The sequence below is a fragment of the Trachemys scripta genome, chromosome 3, assembly GCF_013100865.1.
Source record: "Trachemys scripta elegans isolate TJP31775 chromosome 3, CAS_Tse_1.0, whole genome shotgun sequence".
NCBI lineage: Eukaryota > Metazoa > Chordata > Testudines > Emydidae > Trachemys > Trachemys scripta.
This window is the reverse complement of record NC_048300.1, coordinates 130,782,836-130,804,844: the sequence shown is the minus strand read 5'-3', so window position 1 is coordinate 130,804,844 and position 22,009 is coordinate 130,782,836. Positions and strand designations below refer to the sequence as shown.

The 22,009-nt window shown below is 41.5% G+C and overlaps 1 protein-coding gene across 4 annotated transcripts in view; it reads right to left on the bottom strand.

The window, feature by feature from the left end:
• The window catches only part of FBXL4 (F-box and leucine rich repeat protein 4), a 113,919-nt gene extending 92,315 nt beyond the window's left edge, over positions 1-21,604 (bottom strand). For all 4 annotated transcript variants that reach the window (XR_004645179.1, XM_034766000.1, XM_034765999.1 and 1 more), the window contains exons 1-3: positions 21,440-21,604; positions 19,208-19,315; positions 7,462-8,516 (exon numbers count right to left, since the gene is read on the bottom strand). Coding sequence is in view for 3 of the 4 variants with exons in the window: in XM_034766000.1 (XP_034621891.1) it covers positions 7,462-7,973 (512 nt within the window). In the remaining variant the exon portion in view is untranslated. The remainder of the gene's footprint in view (positions 1-7,461; positions 8,517-19,207; positions 19,316-21,439) is intronic.
• Between the last annotated feature and the right edge of the window lie 405 nt (positions 21,605-22,009).

The window sequence follows — 22,009 nt, the reverse complement described above, 5'->3', positions numbered from 1 at the left end:
TAACCAACATTCAGAATTTGGTGAGCTGATGACCACCTAGCAGATCTCACTACAGAAGACTCTGCTCTAAGATTGTCAGTGCTCTTAAGGACTGGAGTTTGATGCTTAACCAAAAGAGGAATATTTCTTGAATTTATTTAAGGAATGAATGCTATGATAGGAGTAAAGACTACCTGTCTGAATTAAAAATACAATGCCAGATCTCATTAGAGAAAACTCCCAACCTTCAATAAAAAAACCTCGAGTGACTGGAGAAAGTAGCTATTGGGAAGCCTACTCTAATGGATAGGAAGTATAACAATACCTCCTGCATGGATTCAATATGGGTAGTACTGTAAAGAGCAGAATGAGGTTCCAAGGTCATGGATGAGAACCTCTCTCTAGAGGACTACAGGACTTGAAGCACAAAGTGATTACAGAGCCACATGAGGGGAAACTACTCAGGGCATGGATGTTCCTATGTTCACAAAGCCTCTCTTGAATAAACTGTTAATCTTTTGGTCCACAAAATCCTTAAGGGCCCTTGGGTTTAGAAAGTTCAGTGCAGAGAGTGGTCCTGGAGAAACTGAAGGAAGGTGGTGTTAAAAGTGAAGAGGTGGAAAAAAATTACTCATTTGGCCTAGCTACACTTAGTATAGCATTTTTGAGTGGTTCTCTGGGTAGATCTTTTTTACACTGTATTTGGCCATTCAGAGTGCACAGTGTTCTCCAGAGACTCTGGTATAAGAAAGTCAAAAGAAACTATCTTCCATCTTTACATCTTGGAAGGGTTCTAACCAAATGGGATCTGGGGAAAAGTACAGAGAAGAGAAAATTAGATTCATCAGCTCATCCACCTTATTCTGCACAAAAAGGCAACCCTCATCACCTGGATAGGTCCAAGTATGACATGGACAGTTCATTCTTCACCACTGATAACTTGGGCAAATGCTTGTGATAGTGAACTTTTGTAATGCCTCCCTTCTTATGATGGTACTTGGAAAGAAGGAGATCCAGGATAACTAATGAAAAACAAAGCAGCCAGGAACACTTGTAAGTCACAAGATCTGGATGCCTAAGGAGCTCCACAGGGCAGGGTCGGGGAGAAGCAGGGCCTTCTTTTTTCCTATGAGGAATTGAGACAAACTATTTTGTCTAAGAGTATGGGATGGGGCTCAATAGGTTCAATTAAATAATAGAATAATCTGAGGCTTTAGGGATGGATGCCTAACAGCCCTGTTCCTAGAAAGAGAAACCTTAGTTGACATCTTTGAAAACTAATCAAGAGAGACAGCATGGGTCTGAGATTCTGAGCAGAAGATAGACCAAACTACAGAGACTTTCATCCTCCCTTGTACAGTTCGGGCAAAAAAAGCTTACATAAGTAGCAGTTAGGTGGGAGCCCATATCTTGAGTATTATTTCCCCTCTCACTGATCTGTTCTTTAATTCTGGCAGTCATGTTTAATCTCATTTAAAAGAAAGCAGGTGATAAACTGGCTGTGTACATCTGAAAAGCCAGGGCCTGCTTATGTAAGAGACCCCAAATCGCCCCAACAACCATTTTCAGTGAGACTGCTGAATAGTGGAGACACAGCACAGATCACTTTTATCTGTTATTGGCCTAGTAGATACTGGAGAAGCTGTAGATGTGATGTATCTTGATTTTAGTAAGGCTTTTGACACAGTCCCACATGACATTCTCATAAGCAAACTAGGGAACTGTGGTCTAGATACAATTATTATAAGGTGGGTGTACAACTGGTTGAAAGACCATACTCAAAGAATAATTATCAATGGTTTGCTGTCAAACTGGGGGGAAGTATCTAGTGGAGTTCCAGGGGTCTGTCCTGGTTCCACTACTATTCAATATTTTCACTAACTGCCTTGAATAATGGAGTGCAGCATATGCTTATAAAATCTGCAGATGACACCAAGCTGGGAGAGGCCGGAGGACAGGATTAGAATTCAAAACTACTTCGACAAATTGAAGACTTGGTCATGCAGTTGGGAAAAAGGTTAATATCATTCTGGGGTATATTAACATGAGTGTCGTATCTATGACACAGGAGGTAATTTTCCTCTTTTCTTGACATTGGTGAGACCTCAGCTGGAATAGTGTGTCCAATTCTGGGTGTCACACTTTAACAAAAATGTGGACAAATTGGAGAGAGTCCAGAGGAAAGCAATAAAAATGATAAAAAGCTTAAAAAACCTGACCTATGAGGGAAGGTTAAAGAAACTGGGCATGTTTAGTCTTGAAAAGAAGACTGAGTGGGGGGATCTGATAACAGTCTTCAAATATGTTAAGGGCTGTTATAGAGAGGCCACTGATCAAATATTCTCCATGTCCACCAAAGGTAGGACAAGAAGTAATAGGCTTAATCTGCAGCAAGGGAGATTTAGGTCAGATATTAGAGAAACTTTTTAACTATAAAGATAGTTAAGCTCTGGAATAGGCTTCCAAGGGAGGTTGTGGAATCCCTATCACTGAAGCTTTTCAAAAGCAGCTTAAACACTTGTCAAGGATAGTCTAAGTATACCTGGTCTTGCCTCAGTGCAAGAGGCTGGATTAGACGACCTTGAGATCCAGCCCCACATTTCTGTGATTTTAGTGCCCTGCCTCCTTCCGTCTGTTGCTGCTAGCTGTAAGGAATTCTAAAATAAGGAAATTCTCTAGTTCCTATGATATCCTAAAGAAGGACTTACCCTCTAGTTACCAAACTGCTGCTAGGTTGGAGGAAGCCAAAACACAGGAGATTCCTGCCTGAAAAAAAAGAGGGCCACAAAATCCTGAGGAATCTTCATCGGCTTTGCACAGAGGCAAAAGATTAGGTTGTCAATGTGACTGCAGTATCTCAAACATGCCAGAAGTGGAGCCAAAAAACAGCTTGATTTAAAAACAAATATATCAGAAGAGGGATCTTCTGTTTACTTCCAAGAAGGGAATTTCCAACAGAAATAATATTTAACTCTTGTACAGAGCTTTTCATTCAGAGATATCAAGTGCATTACCAATGAGGTATGTATCATTATCTCCTTTCAGATGGGGAAACTGGTCCAATGATTGTAGACAGAGAACAATGAATACCCACACAGGACAAAATGCATTTTATGTAAATCTGGGGAAGATAAATCATATAAAACACACCAAAACTTAAGGTCCAATCCGGACAACACTTTGTTACTCTTGGTTTTGGCTTTGCACAAATGAATGCTGACCAATTAAGATCTGGAAAAAAAAAAATTGAGCTTAGTACCTGAAAGCTCTTTTGCTATAATTTCCTCAATTAGCAGTACTTGAGGCATTTCATCAGGTTGTGGGTGTATCTGTATCTTAAAAAAAAATTCATAGATTATCTGCTTGAGTAGTCTCACTGAAACCAAGCACTACACTTGATAGCAAGCGCTTGCAGGATCAGACCCTTATTTTCCTACCTCAGTGAACAATGTTTCAACTTTATAAACGTTTACATTTGTCCAATTATCTATAGTTAAAGAAGTAACTAGGCACAATCCATAATCCATTCTGCCTTTTTAAACAAACACATTTCATTATGATTTACATTATGATTTACAATAAAAATAAATGTATTTTAATTCTGACTCCTCTGGAGTAAACAGGCCTGGATTGGTTTGTCTCAGAGAAAACTGGAAGAATTATTTTTGTGGAGATCCCATCTGAAAGGCTTTTCAGGAAAAAAAAAAAAAGGGGGGGGGGGGGAAATCGCTCCTCGGTCACCCTAATTCACCAATCTGAAGTAACTGCTGAATATGCCATAAACTCAAGAGGAAAGTGGTACCTATCATTAAATGTTTGCTCTGTTTGAGTAAATTATTTTCACTATTTTTTTCTCCTTTTATAGCTTCCTTTAGTTTAGTAGGCAACTTTCATTCCTTTTATGTCAGTCTACCTCAGTAACTAGCTTATTCAGCCAAGATCAATCTGATCAAGGAATAGGTTTTCAAGAGGGAATTTTTTTAAAATATTTTTTAAAATTAAAAGGCATATTATTTCTTATGAGCAAAGGAATTAAATGGATTCAAAGTTTAGATGCTTTGGTAAAATACCATTAGTTTACATATCAATAAAAACACTGAATATCATTATTTCCTTTCAATCCTTTCATTACTATCCTAGATAATATTATTATAGCACAATATTGCCAAACAAATTAGTAAACCAATTTCGGGGTGACATATATGAGTAGTTAAAACAAAGAGAAATAAAGAAAAATCTATTTTTGTAAACATCAGCAGTGCACAGTCAGACAACTGAAAATATTTTAATACAAACGGATAGACCATGAATGGCTTCTAGTTTGGATCCCAAATTCACAAAGACTGAAAGCTGATTTTTCAGTGTATCTCCCCACAAATGGTTTGCATGTTACAATGCTTTGAGTTTTCTTATTTCATGGTTAGAAAGGTAGTGAACTAACTGTTTGGACTATTGCGGTTCTTTGAACTCAAATTTCTTACTTTTCAAGTATACAGATATTTATTCAATAAATAGGAACAATTTAAACAAACAACTGAACAGAATTGCATCAACACACTGATATAACAACACAAAATAAATTGTGACAGTGAACACATCATGATGACACACACACACACACACACACACATCTACCTTTTACGGTTTATGCACCCACATAAAAAGTCTTAATTAGGGAGGATGGGGAACCAATTAGCCCCCAAAATGTACTGGTTAACTAAATCACTTAAGTAGCCAGGACATAAAAACCTACTAACCCAAGGACTACCTGCACAGCCAGGCCCCTCCAAAGTCCTCAATTTAGAGGTACAGCGTATAAAATATTTGTGTACTATTTACTGTGTAATATACTAGACTGTAATGTATTATTTTAAATTTAATGCATTTTTAAAATGAACTTACTACAGTATCTCTGTTGCTTTTGTTAAATCTTCTTTCCGATCCTGGCCCAACTCCACTTTTTCTCTTTCCTACACTGATCATTATATAGCTTTGCCCCATGTTGTTTTCAGCGCTTTCTTCCTCCTATCTTTCTCACCTCCTGTAGCCCTTTACACCTATTTTCATCTAAAGTGTATGCTTTACTTCCTCCCCGATATTTTTTTGTTTCTCTTACTGTTCCCCTTTAATCTCTCACACCACCTTAGTTCTTGTAATTGAGAACTCTGAGTGCAGCAGTGAATCTGCAAAAATCAGGTCAGTTTTATTCTGTTTCTGCAGTTTTTAAAAACTATTAACAACTGCAGAATCAGGCACTGTATCTCTTCACTGGGAAGTGAACCCAAAAATAGAGACAACTGGTGACCCCACACCCTCCAAACACACACCTAATCCATCCTATCCTACTCTCTATTTTTGGGTCCACCTCCCCCATGAAGGGCCACGGTGCCAATTCTACTATCACACATAGCTTTTACAAGTTCCAGAAGCAGAATGTAGGTTTCATTGTTGCCCAGAGTTCCCAATAGTGGGAGTGAAAACTGACAAGATTCTGGTTAGTTTTCACTCTGCTGTGTTTGACAAAGCTATAAATAGCAGCAGAGACACAAACTATCTGTCTGAATATTTAGGAACAACAGACTGCATCAGTTTGCACTAGGCTCACATTTGGAAAGTTATCTTTGCAATCATAGTGTATTAGAGGTTAAGGGTTTTTTTCCCACAAAACATTAAAGTTTCAGTTCTACAGAAGCTGATGGCACTTGCCCAGGAAAGCTTCTTGCTCTGTACACGACAGGGAGTGGATTTTTCCAAGACTTGTAAATGGCTAATATTTTTCTAACATGGCTGCTTTTAGAGATGGTTGGAGGCCAGATTCTCTACTGCAGTCCCAGGTGGCTCAAAAGTGCTAGAATCTGGTCATAATTGACTCTCTGAAAATTACTTCAGAAAAGTAGAGACACTCTTAGCTAACATAAAGCCAGTTGAGCTGGCTCCTGTGCCAACCATCTCCCAATCAGGCTATGCTCATTGGCATAGCTGTGCTCCACGAGGCTGCTCTAATTTATGCCAGAGCTGAAGAAGCTACAGTTTAAAAATTAGGGAAATATAACTGAGCATCCGGTGTCCCACTCCCACCCTTGTACCAAATCTAGCCCTGCATCTTCATACGGCTGATATGTTCTTTTTTGAGCTTGCATGTGAAACACTTAGGACAGCATTTCTTCTTTTCATTCTTGCTATATAATATTACCACCCTCACCACTCAGCTTTTAGATAGCACTTTTCATCCATAAAGGAGCTATGTATCATCCCCACTTTGTAGATGGGGAAACAGAAGGCACAGCAACTACGTGATTTAATCAAGATCACCACAGAGACCAGTCAAATGGCCAGGAACGGAACCCAAGTTTCCCAAGTCCCAGTACAATGCCCCATCTAGTGAGCCACACTGAATGGTAAAGAATATCTGTAACAACATTAAAGCGAAAGAGTTATCAGAAATGCTTAAGAAGATTGTAACTCCACAGAATCTAAACTCAATACCTTGAAAGCAGCCACTAGGCCTTATTTAATGTCCATAGCTGACAGGTATTACTTTGTCTACACAGATGTCCCTGAATACAACATGATTACACAAGATACTGAGAATGATTAAAAAACACTGAATAAGGGCTATAAAATACAAATTAAGGACCAAATGCTGCCCTCACTTAGAATCATGCAGCTTCTACTTATTTACCGGTAATTAGCTCAAGATCTTAAATATAAGGAAGTACATACACATCTATGAAAGTTTTTAATATGAGATATGAAAATGTTGGCGGAACTGGCTAGTGCTAATACTCTGTAGTTGGACATACTTATTCCTGCATTTCCATTATAAGCTATTTTCAGGAACATATTATTTTAGCCTAAATAGTCACTCTAAGATAAAACATAGCATACAAAGGTTCACCTCACACGCAAACTTTTATTTTGTTTGTACTCAAATTTAGTTTAGGTTGTTTTGGCAAATAAGAATTACATTCAAAAATTAAAAATAAATTTTGAGCAATAGGCGCATTTTGCCTTACAACACAGTAAATCCAAAAAATCTTCACTGCAAAATGGAACACTGTATAAACAATTTGCCCTCATTATTTGGGGGAAAGTAAAAATTCCAGAGAAGCGTCATTTAATTAACAAGTTACTGTAAATGCATAGTAACTATTTTTTTTCAAAAGTTCCATATAGATTTTTTGTAGGTTTGACCTGTTAGAAGAACTATTATTATACAAATGAAACCTGAATGAGCTTTGACCCTAAAATGGTCTCAATAAATAATCTATAACTACAATATTGATATTAAACAATGTTGGAAAACAAAACACATGTACCCTAAATAAAACTGCTTTAAACATATACTGAAGTAAACAAAGTATTTGTGGGTCTGATATAAAGTACTCCAACATTGAGAATAAAGACTGAAACCCAACTTAAAAGTTCTTTTGTGGTTGTACTATTTAGTAAATTAGAGAGAGATACTCAGTAAAAGTTTACCTTACTTCAGCTGGTGTATTTTGGGAATAGGGATTTGCAGAACAAGCCAAAATCCTAATTACAGCCCCAGGGTGATATGTTTCCAGAACATGCACTGCTGTGGGATAAACTGGCTCCTCAAAAGCAAGCTCTACGTAGTCCTGGCTATAGAAGTTAGGTGGAGTCCTCTTGAATGGCAATTGGGCACTAGGACACTGATCCCACCAAGTTCCATAAGTTCGAAACACAGCAGTCTGAGTGAAGTCCCCAGAACTGGGGTACACATTTGGAATACCTGCCAAATTCCACATTGTGTAGGACATGCTGTTTTCACTACCGTAATGAGAACTGAAATCCAACACTTCTTTGGCATACTGGACTACTTCAACATTGATAGGTAAGGCTCGGCTGTTTGATTCAATAGCTCTCCGGCTGTTCATCATTTCTCCCCTTGTAGCTGTCCTGGCTCGGCGCCGAAGGCAGATATAGTAAAACATGCTGAGAACTGTTAACATGGGAAACACCGGTGACATCTAGATACGAATTATGAAGCTGCAAAAGGTCAGATGTTCTATATAAGGTGCATTAACTCTTTGGGGGATGTTTAAAAAAAAATAGCTGAATAAAACAGAATGGTTAAACATGGTCAACAGAGAAAATTTTTCCAGAAGGAAACCAATTTGCTTTTACTCATTCTAATTTGTCATCTTAAGACAACGCTGTCATTAAAAATCTAAAATCAAGTAGTTTCCTTAGGGCCACTGAATTAAAAAAGGCAGTTATCTGGAAGTTAAATTGAGCCAAAAACTAAATTAACTATTTTCCGTGTTAGATCACCAGCCTGCAGTAGTAACAAAAATTTTGTTGTCAATGTATAACCTTCAGCACTACCCTTTCATGTTGTCCATGACAGCATGCATCCCTGATATAAAAGTCAGTGGACTCCAAAAGGATGTTCATTGGAGTCCATTAATAATGTCAGCTGGAGGTCTTCTATACAGCCATGACACAAGGTAGGTATTCAGGGTTCTGTGACGGTGTCAGAAGCAGAAGTCTATATGCACGCTGTTGTATATCTGAAAAAAGAAGACATTTTGGTTCATATATTTACTGTATTAGAGTAAAAATTTGCTAAACCTGGATGTTGCAGCCATGAAAACTATTTCTGCTAACTAGAACTGACAAAAAACAAGTATAATACCTACAGCAATAGTCTAATCTGTCAAACAAAACCACATTTCAGCAGTTATACTAGAGCATACTTTATGTAAACTGTACACTTATTCTGGATTACTTTCTGATAAATAACATATATCCTAAAAAAGTAAGCTTTAACAAGAGAGCATGAGATGAAGAGAAATGCTTCAATGATTTTTTTAAAAAAATTATTGCAGTGGGAAATTGTTTTGTTTATTTAACAAAAAATATTCCCCTGTAATCCAAACAATAAAACACTGAACTAGTACACAAGAACCATAAAGTTCAGGTGACTAAAATCTGACAATAACTAGAAAAGTGGAGTATGTTTTCACTGTCCAGACTGAGTGGCATGCAAAAAGTAAACAATTAGTATAATTGGTAGAAGAGTTAGGTTTTAAAAATTCTTCAGTTTACTAATCTAAGGTATACTAGCAACACAGTTAAAGAAATCTGTTTGAAAACATTTAATTTTTAATCTGTCACTTTAAGGAAATGGGCATGTCCATATTAGATTTCCTACAAGTAAAGATTATCTTACAAACCCCACTGCGTAGTTAGCAGGCACAAAACAACTATAAGGCAAAAACTGTTAGATTTACCAATATAAGCACAGTCTTCTATTAGTAACAAACAAAATATTTCCTTACAGCTTATCAAGAAGCAAGATATACCAAAATTAATCTCCCCACCCTGATAAAAAATACAACTAACTTTGTTGCTCCACTGAAATCTTGTTTAACTGTTGCTCAATGGCAAAGAGAGAAGAGCAGTGTTGGAGTCCAGAGCAAGGACGACTAAGAATCTCCTAAAATAGATGAAGTGTTTCTGCAGCAGACATTTACTGGGCGTGTACTTTATTAATCATTGGGGCAGACAGTGGCTGCATTTCTACTTCAGGACAAACATTAACAAATCATTAACCAAATGCCTCTGCTGTTCTAGCAGGCCAACTGCACATTTACCATTTGAAATAGGTCGCAGTTGGGACAATACTGTACTTTATTTAGTCATAAAATCTTTGTTTTTCTGGAGTAATTCACTTCTCTCCCACCTCAAAAACAAACCACCAAAATAACCCAAAAAAACAACACCCATACATATATGGGTAGCATCCACTGAGCCCCCTTTTTGTTGGAATACTGTTAGCAATTGACAGTGCAGGTTTTGTAAGATAAAAGGCAGACTGCAGCCTCTGCTCCTATATTTGGCAGTGAGAAAACATGTGTTGATGAATTGTTCACTCTTCACTCCAACGTGAAGCTGCAGAACTTTAATTAATTTGCAAACTGGATACCATCAGAATAGGCCTGAATAAAGACTGGGAGTGGTTGGGTCATTACAAAACCTAAACTTAATTGCCCCAATACTAATTTCTCCCTACTGTTATTCACACCTTCTTGTCAACTGTCTGTAATGGGCCACTCTCTTACCACTTCAAAAGTTATTTTTCCTCCCTTAGTATCCTGCTGTTAATTGATTTATCTCGTTAGACTGACCTCACATTTTGTAAAGCAACCCCCATCCTTTCATGTATTTATACCTGCTCCTGTATTTTTCACTTAATTCATCTGATGAAGTGGGTTCTAGCCCACGAAAGCTTATGCCCAAATACATTTGTTAGTCTCTAAGGTGCAACAAGGACTCCTCATTGTGTTCACTCTTTTTCTTTCTTCTTCCTCCTACAATTTTTTTGTCTAGTTTCTGTCCTTAAAATCAGATTTTATACCAGCTTGGGGTATAGCAACTTGAACTAAATTTGGCACCTACCACAGCGGGGAACACATAAGAAGTTGTCTTGGCTCAGCTCTGAGCTCTGCAGGGAAGCCAAAGCCAAAGCCAAACAAAAAGGTTTTGGAAGAGACATGGAAAGGAAGCAACACGTTGCTGTTCTCTCTTTTTCAATTGGGATGGCTTAAAAGTTTAATTGAAGACTAGGACTACATAAAAATACACTTTTCTTTTGGATTCTTTTCTGCTGTCTCCTGATCTAACATGTCTTATAGCTAGTTTAATTTTCTGGTTCTCATGCTCTAGCACAATGCAGCAACATTCACATTACAAACTGTCCACATGCCTTCTACATCAGTTGGTTTTCTGTGCGTTTACAACCCCCCTCAGTTAGTCATATGACATTGTTTGGAGAGGGTAGCTGCAGTCACACCACATCCCCCAGGCCCAAGACCTTGGACAAAAGTCAGTATCTCCAACTGTCTTTGCCTCTTAGGGTATGGCTATACATGCAGCTGTACAGCGCTGTGAGTTAAACCCGCCTTCATACAGCTGAGTAGGGAAAGCGCTGTAGTCTGTTCACACTGACAGCTGCCAGCGCACTAGCATGGCCACATTTGCTGCATTTGCAGCTGCATTGGGAGCAGTGCATTATGGGCAGCTATCCCAGCATTCGTGTGGCTGCAACATGCTTTTCAAAAGGGGAGGAGGATTGGTGGAGTGTGACAGGGAGTGTGGGGGGAGAGAGAATGCTTTTTGGGGTGCTGAGAGTGTGTCAGCACCCTGCCTTGCAAGTTCCGACCTCCCTGCTTCTCATTCACTCACTCAAAACAAACAGCAAAATGTTTGCTTTTTCTCTCTGGTAGGGAGCTTTGAAACGGCACTTCCGCATTCCTGGAGCTAATCACAACAATGAGAAGAGTGGCCACTTGATAAGGGGATTATCACAGCGCAGCAAGTTAACGCCTCGTTCACACTGACACCCGGGAGTTGTAGCCACTGCACTGCATCTCTTATTCCTCTTGGGGAGGTGGAGTACCTGCAGCGCTGTGGCCAGGGAGATACAGCGCTGTACATGCCTTGCCAGTGTGGACGGGGAATGAGGTACAGCACTCTGGGCAGCTTTATTGCGCTGTAACTCGCAAGTGCAGCCTAGGCCTTAGAGTGCAGTTTCTCTTGTGCGCCAGTCAGTAAACCTCAGAGAAAAGATAATGTCTTCAGTTTGGATTCAATTAAATATTTTTATATATTTTCTTTTTTAGACAAGTACAAAAATAAATGAGCATACCAGAATTACAAAAAAAATCTTTGCTTCACCCAACAAATTTTGGTTGCTAAGCACCAAAGTACTTTACTATTTATGTAATTTACAAAACCCCAAGCAAATTAACAGTTAACTAAGCTTTTACAATGCCAATAGTAAACAAACATCCTTATCACTTATATAAAAATTAGAATTTCATCACATCAACTTTTCAATGGACTGTTGGGTTTTTATATGCATTTGTTATCTCAATTTCTGTACCTAGATTTTTTTTTTTTAAAGAATTTTTAAATGTACTTATTGGTAATAACTCCCATTTATCAAACAGAATGTTTTGTTAAGTATTTATAATTACTACTTCATGATAATGTTGTATACACAATTTTCCTATTAAATTACATTACACTATCAAATTATAATATATGTATGTGGACTTGCATTTGAGGCTGATCGATGGGTCACTCATATGCATATATATATATAAAGTTTTATTTCTTTTTCAAAACAGTTTTGTAATCATGGCTGTGTAACTGATTTCATAGATTCCAAGACCAGAAAGGACCATTATGATAACCTAGATCAGTAACTAATGGCGATCCAGTTGAAGAAAATTGTTGATGCCTGCGACCCAGTGGAGCTGGGGATGAGGGGTTTGGGATGTGGGAGGAGCCCAGGGCTGGGGCAGAGGGTTGGGGTGCAGGGGTGAGGGCTGCGGGGACAGGAATGAGGGGTTCAGGGTCTGGGAGGGGGCTCTGGGCTGGGGCAACGGGGTGGGGTGCGGGAGGGGGATCAGGGATCTGGGATGAGGCCAGGGATGAGGGGTTTGGGGTGCAGGAGAGGGCTCTGGGTTTGGGGGGGCTCAGGGCTGGAGCAGGGGGTTGGGGCACAGGCTTACCTCCAGCACCTCCCAGTCAGTGGCAGAGTCGGGGTGCAGAGGCAGGCTTCCTGCCTGTCCTGGCACCGCAGACCGTGCTGCACCCCGGAAGTGGCCAGCAGCAGGTCGGGCTCCTAGGCGGAGACGCACAAGCGGCTCCACGCGGCTCTCATCCACAAGCACGGCCCCCCCAACTCTCATTGGCCGGGAACCAGCCAATGGACGTGCGCAGCTGGTGCTTGGGAGGAGGCAGCACGCGGAGCCCTGCGGCCCCCCCCAGGATCCGGAACTGCTGCTGGCTGCTTCTGGGGCACAGCACAGTGTCGGAACAGATAGGGACTAGCCTGCCTTAGCCAGGCAGCACTGCCGACAGGACTTTTAATGGTCCGGTCGGCGGTGCTGACCAGAGCTGCCACAACCCAGTGCCTTACCGTGACCCGCAGTTTAAAAACCACTGATCTAGATCTTCTCTATAATGGGCCACAAAACTTCCCCAAAATAACCCTAGAGCATATCTCTTAGAAAAACATCCACAAAAAAATTTGACTGCTCCTCTTTCCGTCCTGCTCTCTGTGCAGTAGGACACCCAAGAGTGAATTTACCAGACGCTGGTGGATCCATGCTCATCAATGTGTGCGCTATCTGGTCACTCGGAGGTATGGAATAACTGTTGAGATTTTCCCAGAATTAACTGATATAAACAAAATTAGGTAGTATGGTGGGTATAGCCTGCAAACGGTTCAACCACAGAAAGACTGCAGAGTGACATACCGTATATACTCGTTCATTAACCCATTCGTTTATAAGCCGACGCCCCAAGATGGATAGGTAAAAATGGCAAAAACTGTATGATGCTTTCATAAGCTGACCCTATATTTCAGAATTTGGCAAACTTTGGCTCCCGGTCCGTCAGGATAAACTGCTGGCAAGTCGGGATGTTTTGTTTACCTGGAGCATCCACAGGCATGGAGCCCCTCAGCTCCCAGTGGCCACGGTTTGTGCTCCCAGCCACTGGGAGCTGAGGGGCTCCATGCCTGCGAACGCTCCAAGTAAACAAAACTACAGTGTATTAGATATTCAATTCAATAGAGCTTAAAATCGTCAAATTTTGGTGTAGACCCGTTGATAAGCCGATCCCCGCTCTTTAATGCTTCACTTTTTTACCAAAAAAATTCACCTTATGAACGAGTATATACGGTACCAAAAAGAAAGAAAGATTGAGTTAATCTTTTATATAAGAGGTTACAAACTGATTGCAAAACCATAGTTGTGACTATATTTGTAACATTGACAGTATGTGTATTCTGGTAGATGTTTGGCTATAATGTCTCCAGAAACGTGGCACAGCTTTCATTCCCCTATCAAAAATCAGTTGAATCATTTACATTTTTAAAGGAGATATAAGTAGTACAATATAAGGACCCGAAGAGAATATTTTTGGAAGCACAATAGGTAGGGGTTTATTCTAAAATGCGCTTAAAATAAATTCCTGATTTTTCTCTAGAACTTGGTGGCCAAATTTCACACAGGTTTAGCTTTTATGTCCTCTGAATTTTCAATGTCGTTTTTGCTTTGTTTCTCTTAATAAACTTTAAATTTTTGAATAAAAGCCTTTGAATCTGGGCTCTGGTCGAAAATTTTCCTTCTCAGTCCTACTTTTTGTTGTTGACTGGTATCTTTTAAAAGAGATACATCAGACTTAGTAAAGAGACAAACCGTAAGGGATCTGGGGCAAATGTTGGATATAGGGTCAACTGTAGACATTATTTGTATTATAATGGAGAGCCTGTGTATGACTGATGGAGGCTGGAGGCAAAAGTAATCAGAATGATGGGGGCCAGGTGCACAGAAGCCTGATTGATTAACTGGGGGCCACAAGCACTAGAGCCCAATTGGTTGATTATCAGGCAATAACCCTTTAAAATGTGGTATGCTACGAAAAAATATTTGTAAAATGGTATATTAGGGTACCTTCCCTCCCTCAATTATGCCCACTTCAGTTTAAGTACAAAGACACTTTTTTTTTTTTTAAACAGCCAACTTTGCAAATTGAGTCCATGATCTGAATGTTAACCCATGTTCTTTCTGGCTAATCCCCAATAAAGATTCTGCAAGTGGAACTTAATTAACAATTCTGTTAATGTGTAAGCTAGAAACAATCTAGCCATTCACCCATTACTGTATTAGCTCTGGAAAGCTAACAGGAGTAAAAAGCAGTAAGTATTATCAACAGAAGAAACTGTGTGATTCAGAATATACAATGAGAACAGATCTGTTGAGTAAAAGTTAACTTCTTAAAATAAACTTTTCTGACTACTTATCTTTATTTATAAAATGTCAGTTTAATCTGCACAAGTTTTCAGTTTGTCATGCAGGTACATCATCACATCTTCCTTCTGAAGCAGTCTGAGTGGCTGCTGACAGATTTATTCATTTGGACCATCAAAAAACAACCAAAAACAGGGCTGTCAGGCAATTATTCAAGGGTGCTATCAACCCCATGAAATAAGATGATATAACAAAAGTGATCACTAATGGCAAAGACAACTCCCCAGAGAAAATGTGTTATGTGCAACAGTGGTTCTCAACTGGGGGGACAGGGCCTCCTGAGGGCCGCGAGCAGGTTTCAGGGCGGCCGCCAAAGAAGGTCAGTGTTAGACTTGCTGGGGCCCAGGCCAGAAAACTGAAGCCCTGCTACATTGGGCTGAAGCCCAGGGCTCCCAGCCCTGCCACCTGCGGCTGAAGCCGAAGCCTGAGCAACTTAGCTTTGCGGGGACCCCTGTAGCATGGAGCCCTGGGCAACTGTCCTGCCTGATACCCCTTAGGTCAGTGAATTCCATATGTTTCTCCTAAACCATCTCTATGGGTACCCTTTGGGTATCCTTTCTCCAAAATTCTTTCACCATCCTTCACATCATCCAGATTTGAAACCTCAATTTTATATTAGACTTCTAACTCCTTTCCCCACCCTGCATTCAGGTGGTCACCAAATCCTGTCTGTGTTTTCCTTAAACTTTTTCTCCATTCCAAATCCTTGCTCACACATGTCATCTGTCATTTCAAGTACTAACAGTCTCCTCATCTTTGGCCTGCCAGCATCTCCTCTTGCCCAAGCCCAGCCTGTATAAAATACTGCTGCTAAAATAAATCTTCCCCTTCCACTGCTTTGAAACAACACACTTCTCTTCAGTTCCTACAATTGGCTTCCTCTTGCTCTCGACAGTAAGTTTCATTCCCACTTTTAAGATTCTGTGTAAATCCATCCCTGCCTATGTGTCAGCTTTTACTTTGTCCTACTGCCTTTGTCCTAACTTGTCATTGCCTACTTGGAACCAATTTTGTAGCCCTCTCCTATAACACCAGATTAGTAAGACACTGGAAACACTGTAAAGGATACAGCAAAAATACAGAATTTAGTAATATTAGATACAACAGCAATGTAGAGCATGTGCCCTATAAAGTCCTTCTCGTAGATTGCCTAGGGCAACCCTGAAAACATTAGCAAAATATGTATTTTAAAATTTTGGAATAGAACCTTAAGAGAAAGATTCTGTTAATGGGGAGGCTCTATGCTTCTGTGGAGATAAAGCGTTAGTTAGTGGTTAGAGCAAGAAACTGACATCAAGACTCCTGGATTAGAATACAGTAGAACTTCAGAGTTACGAACTGATCGGCCAACCACACACCTCATCTGGAACCAGAAGTACGCAATCAGGCAGCAGCAGAGACAAAAAAAGGAAAATACAGTACAGTAATGTGTTAAATGTAAACTACTAAAAAAAATAAAGGGAAAGTTTAAAAAAAGATTTTACAAGATAAGGAAACTGTTTCTGTACTTACTTCATTTAAATTAAGACGGTTAAAAGCAGCATTTTTCTTCTGCATAGTAACGTTTCAAAGCTGTATTAAGTCAATGTTCAGTTGTAAACTTTTGAAAGAACAACCATAATGTTTTGTTCAGAGTTACAAACAACTTCCATTCCTGAGGTGTTTGTAACTGAGATTCTACTGTAGATGCTTGAGAGTCAATTCCCTTTGTAAAGTATTTTGAAATCCCCAAATGACAGATGCTGTATTATTGCAAAATATTGTTATGGATTAGGCATAATCACTGCCCTTCAGTTAAAGACAGTTGTAAGCAACCATTAAGCATCTTTATGGAACAAGATAACAAACAATAGCAGCCTCCACCAAAAACACAGGTACATGTCACCACCCAAAACAAAGGCACAGGCAAGTTGTGTGTGCATTGAGGGGTTTTGCTGGTTATTGTTTTGTGCGGATTTGTTTGTCTGTGACAGATAGACAAACACCAGAGAAGAAGTCAGAGAAGGAGCAGAAAGCCAAGAGCACTGCAAAAGGACTGGGAGCATGGCCCTTAGAAAAAACCAAGAGAGAAAGCTTTCTCAGCTCAGTGCTGGCTGAAAGAAGTTTAGAACTGTAAGCAAAACACAATACGAAGTTTCGATTCCTACTGTACTCAGGGAAACAAGAACTTCGCACATTCTTTGTAAGTAGAAGAAATACTTGACTTCATCACCCATTTCTCCTCCTAACTGGAACAACCCGCAAGACCCCAAATTGTTGGTTAACCACTCAGGTTGACGGAGGTAACAACATGTTACAATCTATTGATTTTATTGGTTCTCCTAATCTTTACTAGTCAAACAATGTGTGAAATACAATTTCTATGCAAAATCCTTTATTTTCTAAATGTTTGTGTTAATATTAAGTAATTTGAACAATTACATGTTGTTATAAAAGGTCAGAATTCTCTGCAGGGAATGCCATTTCAATCTGGAATTTATTAAAAAGCAACAGAGGGTCCGGTGGCACCTTTAAGACTAACAGAAGTATTGGGAGCATAAGCTTTCGTGGGTAAGAACCTCACTTCTTCAGATGCAAGTGAGGTTCTTACCCATGAAAGCTTATGCTCCCAATACTTCTGTTAGTTTTAAAGGTGCCACAGGACCCTCTGTTGCTTTTTTCAGATTCAGACTAACACGGCTACCCCTCTGATACTGGAATTTATTGTTTCCCTTAGTCAGACAGAATAGATGTACTCCAGAAACTTTATACACACAGCATTCAAGAGAAAATAAGTCACTGCTGCACGATAATAATTTTCATCCAGTCTTCACACCAGGTAAGATTATATTTAGTTACATTCCTTTGGACTATTTTAGCCCCTTCTTTGGAGTTTACCTATACACAGTCATTTTCTGGCCTCTGACCGACCTCCCATATCAGTGATCAATTTATCTATTTAATTCACTTAATCTTTCAAAGTCAGTTTACCAGTCCTTCAAGTCATTTTTGATGTACAAGGGGAAAACAGGTCATATGAGTGCAACATGAGTCACTGACCCATCAGAACACCACGCAAAAGAAAAAAATTTAATATTGTTGTTTTGAGAGCAGTAAAGTGAAGGATCTGGAGTGACAGCATACAACAAATCACAGAAATTAGAGTCTGAAAAGATATGAGGTCATCTAGTTCATCCCCATGCCAGGACAGGATTGCTCCCTACAGTGTATTTCCTAGATATGAGCTTGAGGGATGATGCTATCGCAAGAAAAGTGAATACTATATATACTAGTATGTACATATGGGGGGGTTGGAGGGAGGAAACATTTTTTTTTAAGGCCAGAGAAGTAATAACTCCTCTTTACACCAGTCTTGCTAATACCACACTTGGGAGCACTATGCAGGGTTTTGTTCTGCTCGCTATAAAAAACCCCTACCAACACTGATAAATTACAAGGAATATATAGATGACAAAAGGAATGGAGGGCATGACCTATGAAGAAAGATTAATGGAACTTAATATGTACACCTTAGATAAAAGATGGCAAAGGGGAAATCTGTTAATTATCATTACACATGGATGCACAGAGGGGACACTAAATCCTTCCATACTAAATTCCTACCACAGATTAGCATCACCTAATGTTAATTACAGATTCCAGGAACATCTAAATGTAACATATTGAAATAAAAAACGGTATATAACAGATTCATACTAAATACTTCAAAGTCAGACATCATTTGTGTAATTTCATATACTGTGTTCCAGCATAAAAAGACAGCTGTTTCACACATCCTAAAAACTATTTTAACATTCAATATTATGACAATCTTAACTATTTAAAATCCTAAATGTAACGTAACAAGAACTATTCAGAAGTGTGTGGGTTACTACTTGTAGTGTCAAACTGTTCAGAATGTATAACTTCTATCACATCCCTCTTTTCAAACCTCTGTATTGGTTGACTCTCTCCTCCCATTAAGGCGAGAGTTGACATTAAATATGTTTTAACACTCAAGTATAGATAGGACAAGTTGTATTTTAACATGTATTATCTGGTCAAGGTGAACCCAAGCCTGTTTCCCAATGTTAACCTCAACCACCTAATGTGTAAAATACAACTTGCCCTGTCTACACTAGGATAAAAGCTTTTTAGGCTATCCTCAACAAGACCTAAAAGGCTATCTATACACCACCACCCTTCATTTTTGAATATCCTCCCAGTCACTGCAAACCAAAATCTCGATCTCACACACACACCTCACCACATCTGGTTCAATACTTCTTTTAACTGGTAACCCTAGCACAATTATGTCCTCACCTTTTCTTCCAGTTATTGCATTGCTTTTCTTTAATAGTTAATTTGTGAATTAATGTTTTGGATATTTTTACCTGTTGCTCAGTAGCATTGTATTTGCACGGTTCATGGATTGTTAGCTCTCAGGGGCAGACTCCCTGCTCTTGGGAACTGTCCATTCAGCAACATGTAGACCAACAGACCTTTAAATAAGAAATAATAATTCACATCAAGTGAAGTACACAACTATATAAAAGTGACTTGGCTATTTTTAAAAACCTATATATAGTCAACTAACCACCTACACTGGATAAATCCTTTTTTATATTAATTACATTAGCAAAAAGCAAATACTTCAAAATATACAGCAGTGGTCCCCAAACTGTGGGGCATGCCCCCTAGGGAGGCACGGAGGAAAGCTTGGAAGGGCATGGCAGGGCCCGGGCTAGCCCCCACGGGGGACGGGGAGGGAGTGCCACCCAGCCCCACCCCCAGTTCCGGTCTCAGCCCCAACACAGCTCCACTCCCAGGCCTGACTCTGGACGCAGCCCCAGCTGCAGGTCCGGCCTCGACCACAGCCCAATTCCTGGCCACAGCCCCGAGCAGGGGGCAGGGACACGGATAGATTCCATTACAGGTAAGGGGGGCCATGACATAAAAATCTGGAAGCCCACTGATCTACAGTCTTTTTACAGCCATTAAAAAATGTGAAGCTTCCAAATTCTACACATTGCTAAGAATATGTACAATCTTGTATCACTTTTACTGTCAAATTCATCTTCCGCCTAACCTCCCCTCCCTCTGTTGTGTTCCATACCCCCTTGTCCCATCTTAGCTTACAAGCTCTTTGGAGCAGAGACTGTTTTTCACTGCCTGTTTGTACCCCTGAACAGTGTGGGTTTAGCTGGGGCCTCCGGGCATCAGTGTTATATAAAAAACAAAAACAAAACTCAGAGCAATCAGGTTAACCATTTTGCTACTGCCCACAGCTGTTGTGTGAAGATATATGAAATTCTAGCATTCACTGGAACACTAGTAACACAATGTGCATTTTGCCATATGTTAGTTCTCCATGGAGTCTGTTATGGAATGGTGATCTACTTTCATTAACAGCATGAAACATACACATGCCTGCTAAAATGATGCATCACATCAGGAGAAGAAAGCACATTAGGTTTGACTATGTACTGTGCTGGTAATGCAAGGATTAGCTTTCCCTAAGAAAAAGATGGCGTTACTGAGATGAGCACTGTCACTGGTGTGTGTGGATAAATATGGCAGGCGGATAGAGCTTGGGTAGGTCCGGGTTCAGCAATGGTAGGTACAGATGGATTTTTGCAAATGAAAAGAACTTGGGTGGGTAGGTAGGTGTTCAGCACTGGGATGTGCAGTGACTGGAAATGTTTGGTGACTGGAAAGAGCCAGGGTGGGGTAGATGTTCAGCAGTAGGGGAGTGGGAGGGGCAGCTGGGTTTGGCAGCTGGAAAGAGCCTGGGGGAGTAGATGTTTAGTACTGGGAAGGGCAGATGGTTTTGGTGGCTTGAAGGAGTGGGAAGAGAAGGTGTTCAACACTTGGGGTGGGGGAGGTGGGTTTGGAAGCTGGAAGGATCCTGGGGCCAGGGTAGGAGTTTGGCACTGGAAGGGGCAGGCGGATTTGGCAACTGGAAGGACCCAGGAGGCAGGGTAAGAGTTTGGAGTTTGGCACTGGGAGGGACAGGCAGGGTTGCCAAATCTCCAGGAACTAAAGATTAATTTTTAATTAAAGATTATGTCATGTAATGAAATCTCCAGGAATTCATCCAACCAAAGTTGGCAACCCTAGTTCAGCAGCTGGAAGGAAGGGGCGGGGAAGAGAGATAGGTGGGTCGAGCAACTGAAAGGAGCATGGGTGTGGGGGGCAGGTAGGAGTTTGGCACTGGGAGTAGGCGGGTTTGACAGCTGAGATAGCCAGCGCATGGTGTGCGGGGGGAGGGTGGACCCATCACTGATGGACGTCGGGCAGGGGTCAGCGTGGCAGGGCCTGTTCCGGAGCAAGGGGCACAGCCAGGCTGAAGATACCGGACTCATCGCTGGCAAAGCGAAGGGCCAGGCCGGGCCCATCGCAGGCAACCTCAGGACGGAGTCCTGGTGGTGTCAGTGGGCCGGGCGGGGCAGGGCTAAGCCAGGGGGCGCGGGGCCCCGGCTGGCAGAGGCCGAGCGTGGCACTGACTACGGGGCCCGGGCACAGGGAGGGCAGGGCCCCGAACAGACACACAACGGCCGGGACCGGCAGCCGAGCAGGCCGCGCCCGAGCCCTCCGCCCCTGCCTGAGAAGAGAAGTCACCGTACCCGTCCGCAGGGCGGAGCGGCCTGCGCCGCGCGCTGACACCAGCCACACGAGCGTCCCGGGCCGCTGGGGCGAGGCAACCGCAGGGCGAAGGCGGGGCTCCCACCGGGCAGAAGGCGCCGCGGGACACCAGTGAGCCCGCTCTAGCAGGGTGGGGAGGGGCGGGGAGAGCGTGGTGGGCGGGGCCATGACATGATACCAGTACGTTCTGCGTGGTGGGAAGGGGGGATCCAAAGGGCGTGGCCAGAGCGGGGGGGGGCACTCGGCTGTTGTTTAGGTGGCGTGGGCGGGGCTCTCTAGCCGAGTGGGTACGACCCGCCGCCCGCTCTCATGGAGAATTCTGCTGCCGCTGCGGATGGAAAGAGGGGCGCGACGGAAGCCGACGAGGAACAACCCCGGCCCACCCCAGGACGGGCGGGAGCTCTACTCAAGGTGGGGCAGCCGCGTTCCCGTAGGGAGGGGTGGCCCGTTGATTGGTTGCCCACGCCAGTGGTGACGTGGGGTCGCTCAAGCTTGTTCTCTGTTTTCGTGCCGAGCCGGAGCAGCGGGCGGGGCGTGTGAGGCTCTTGCCC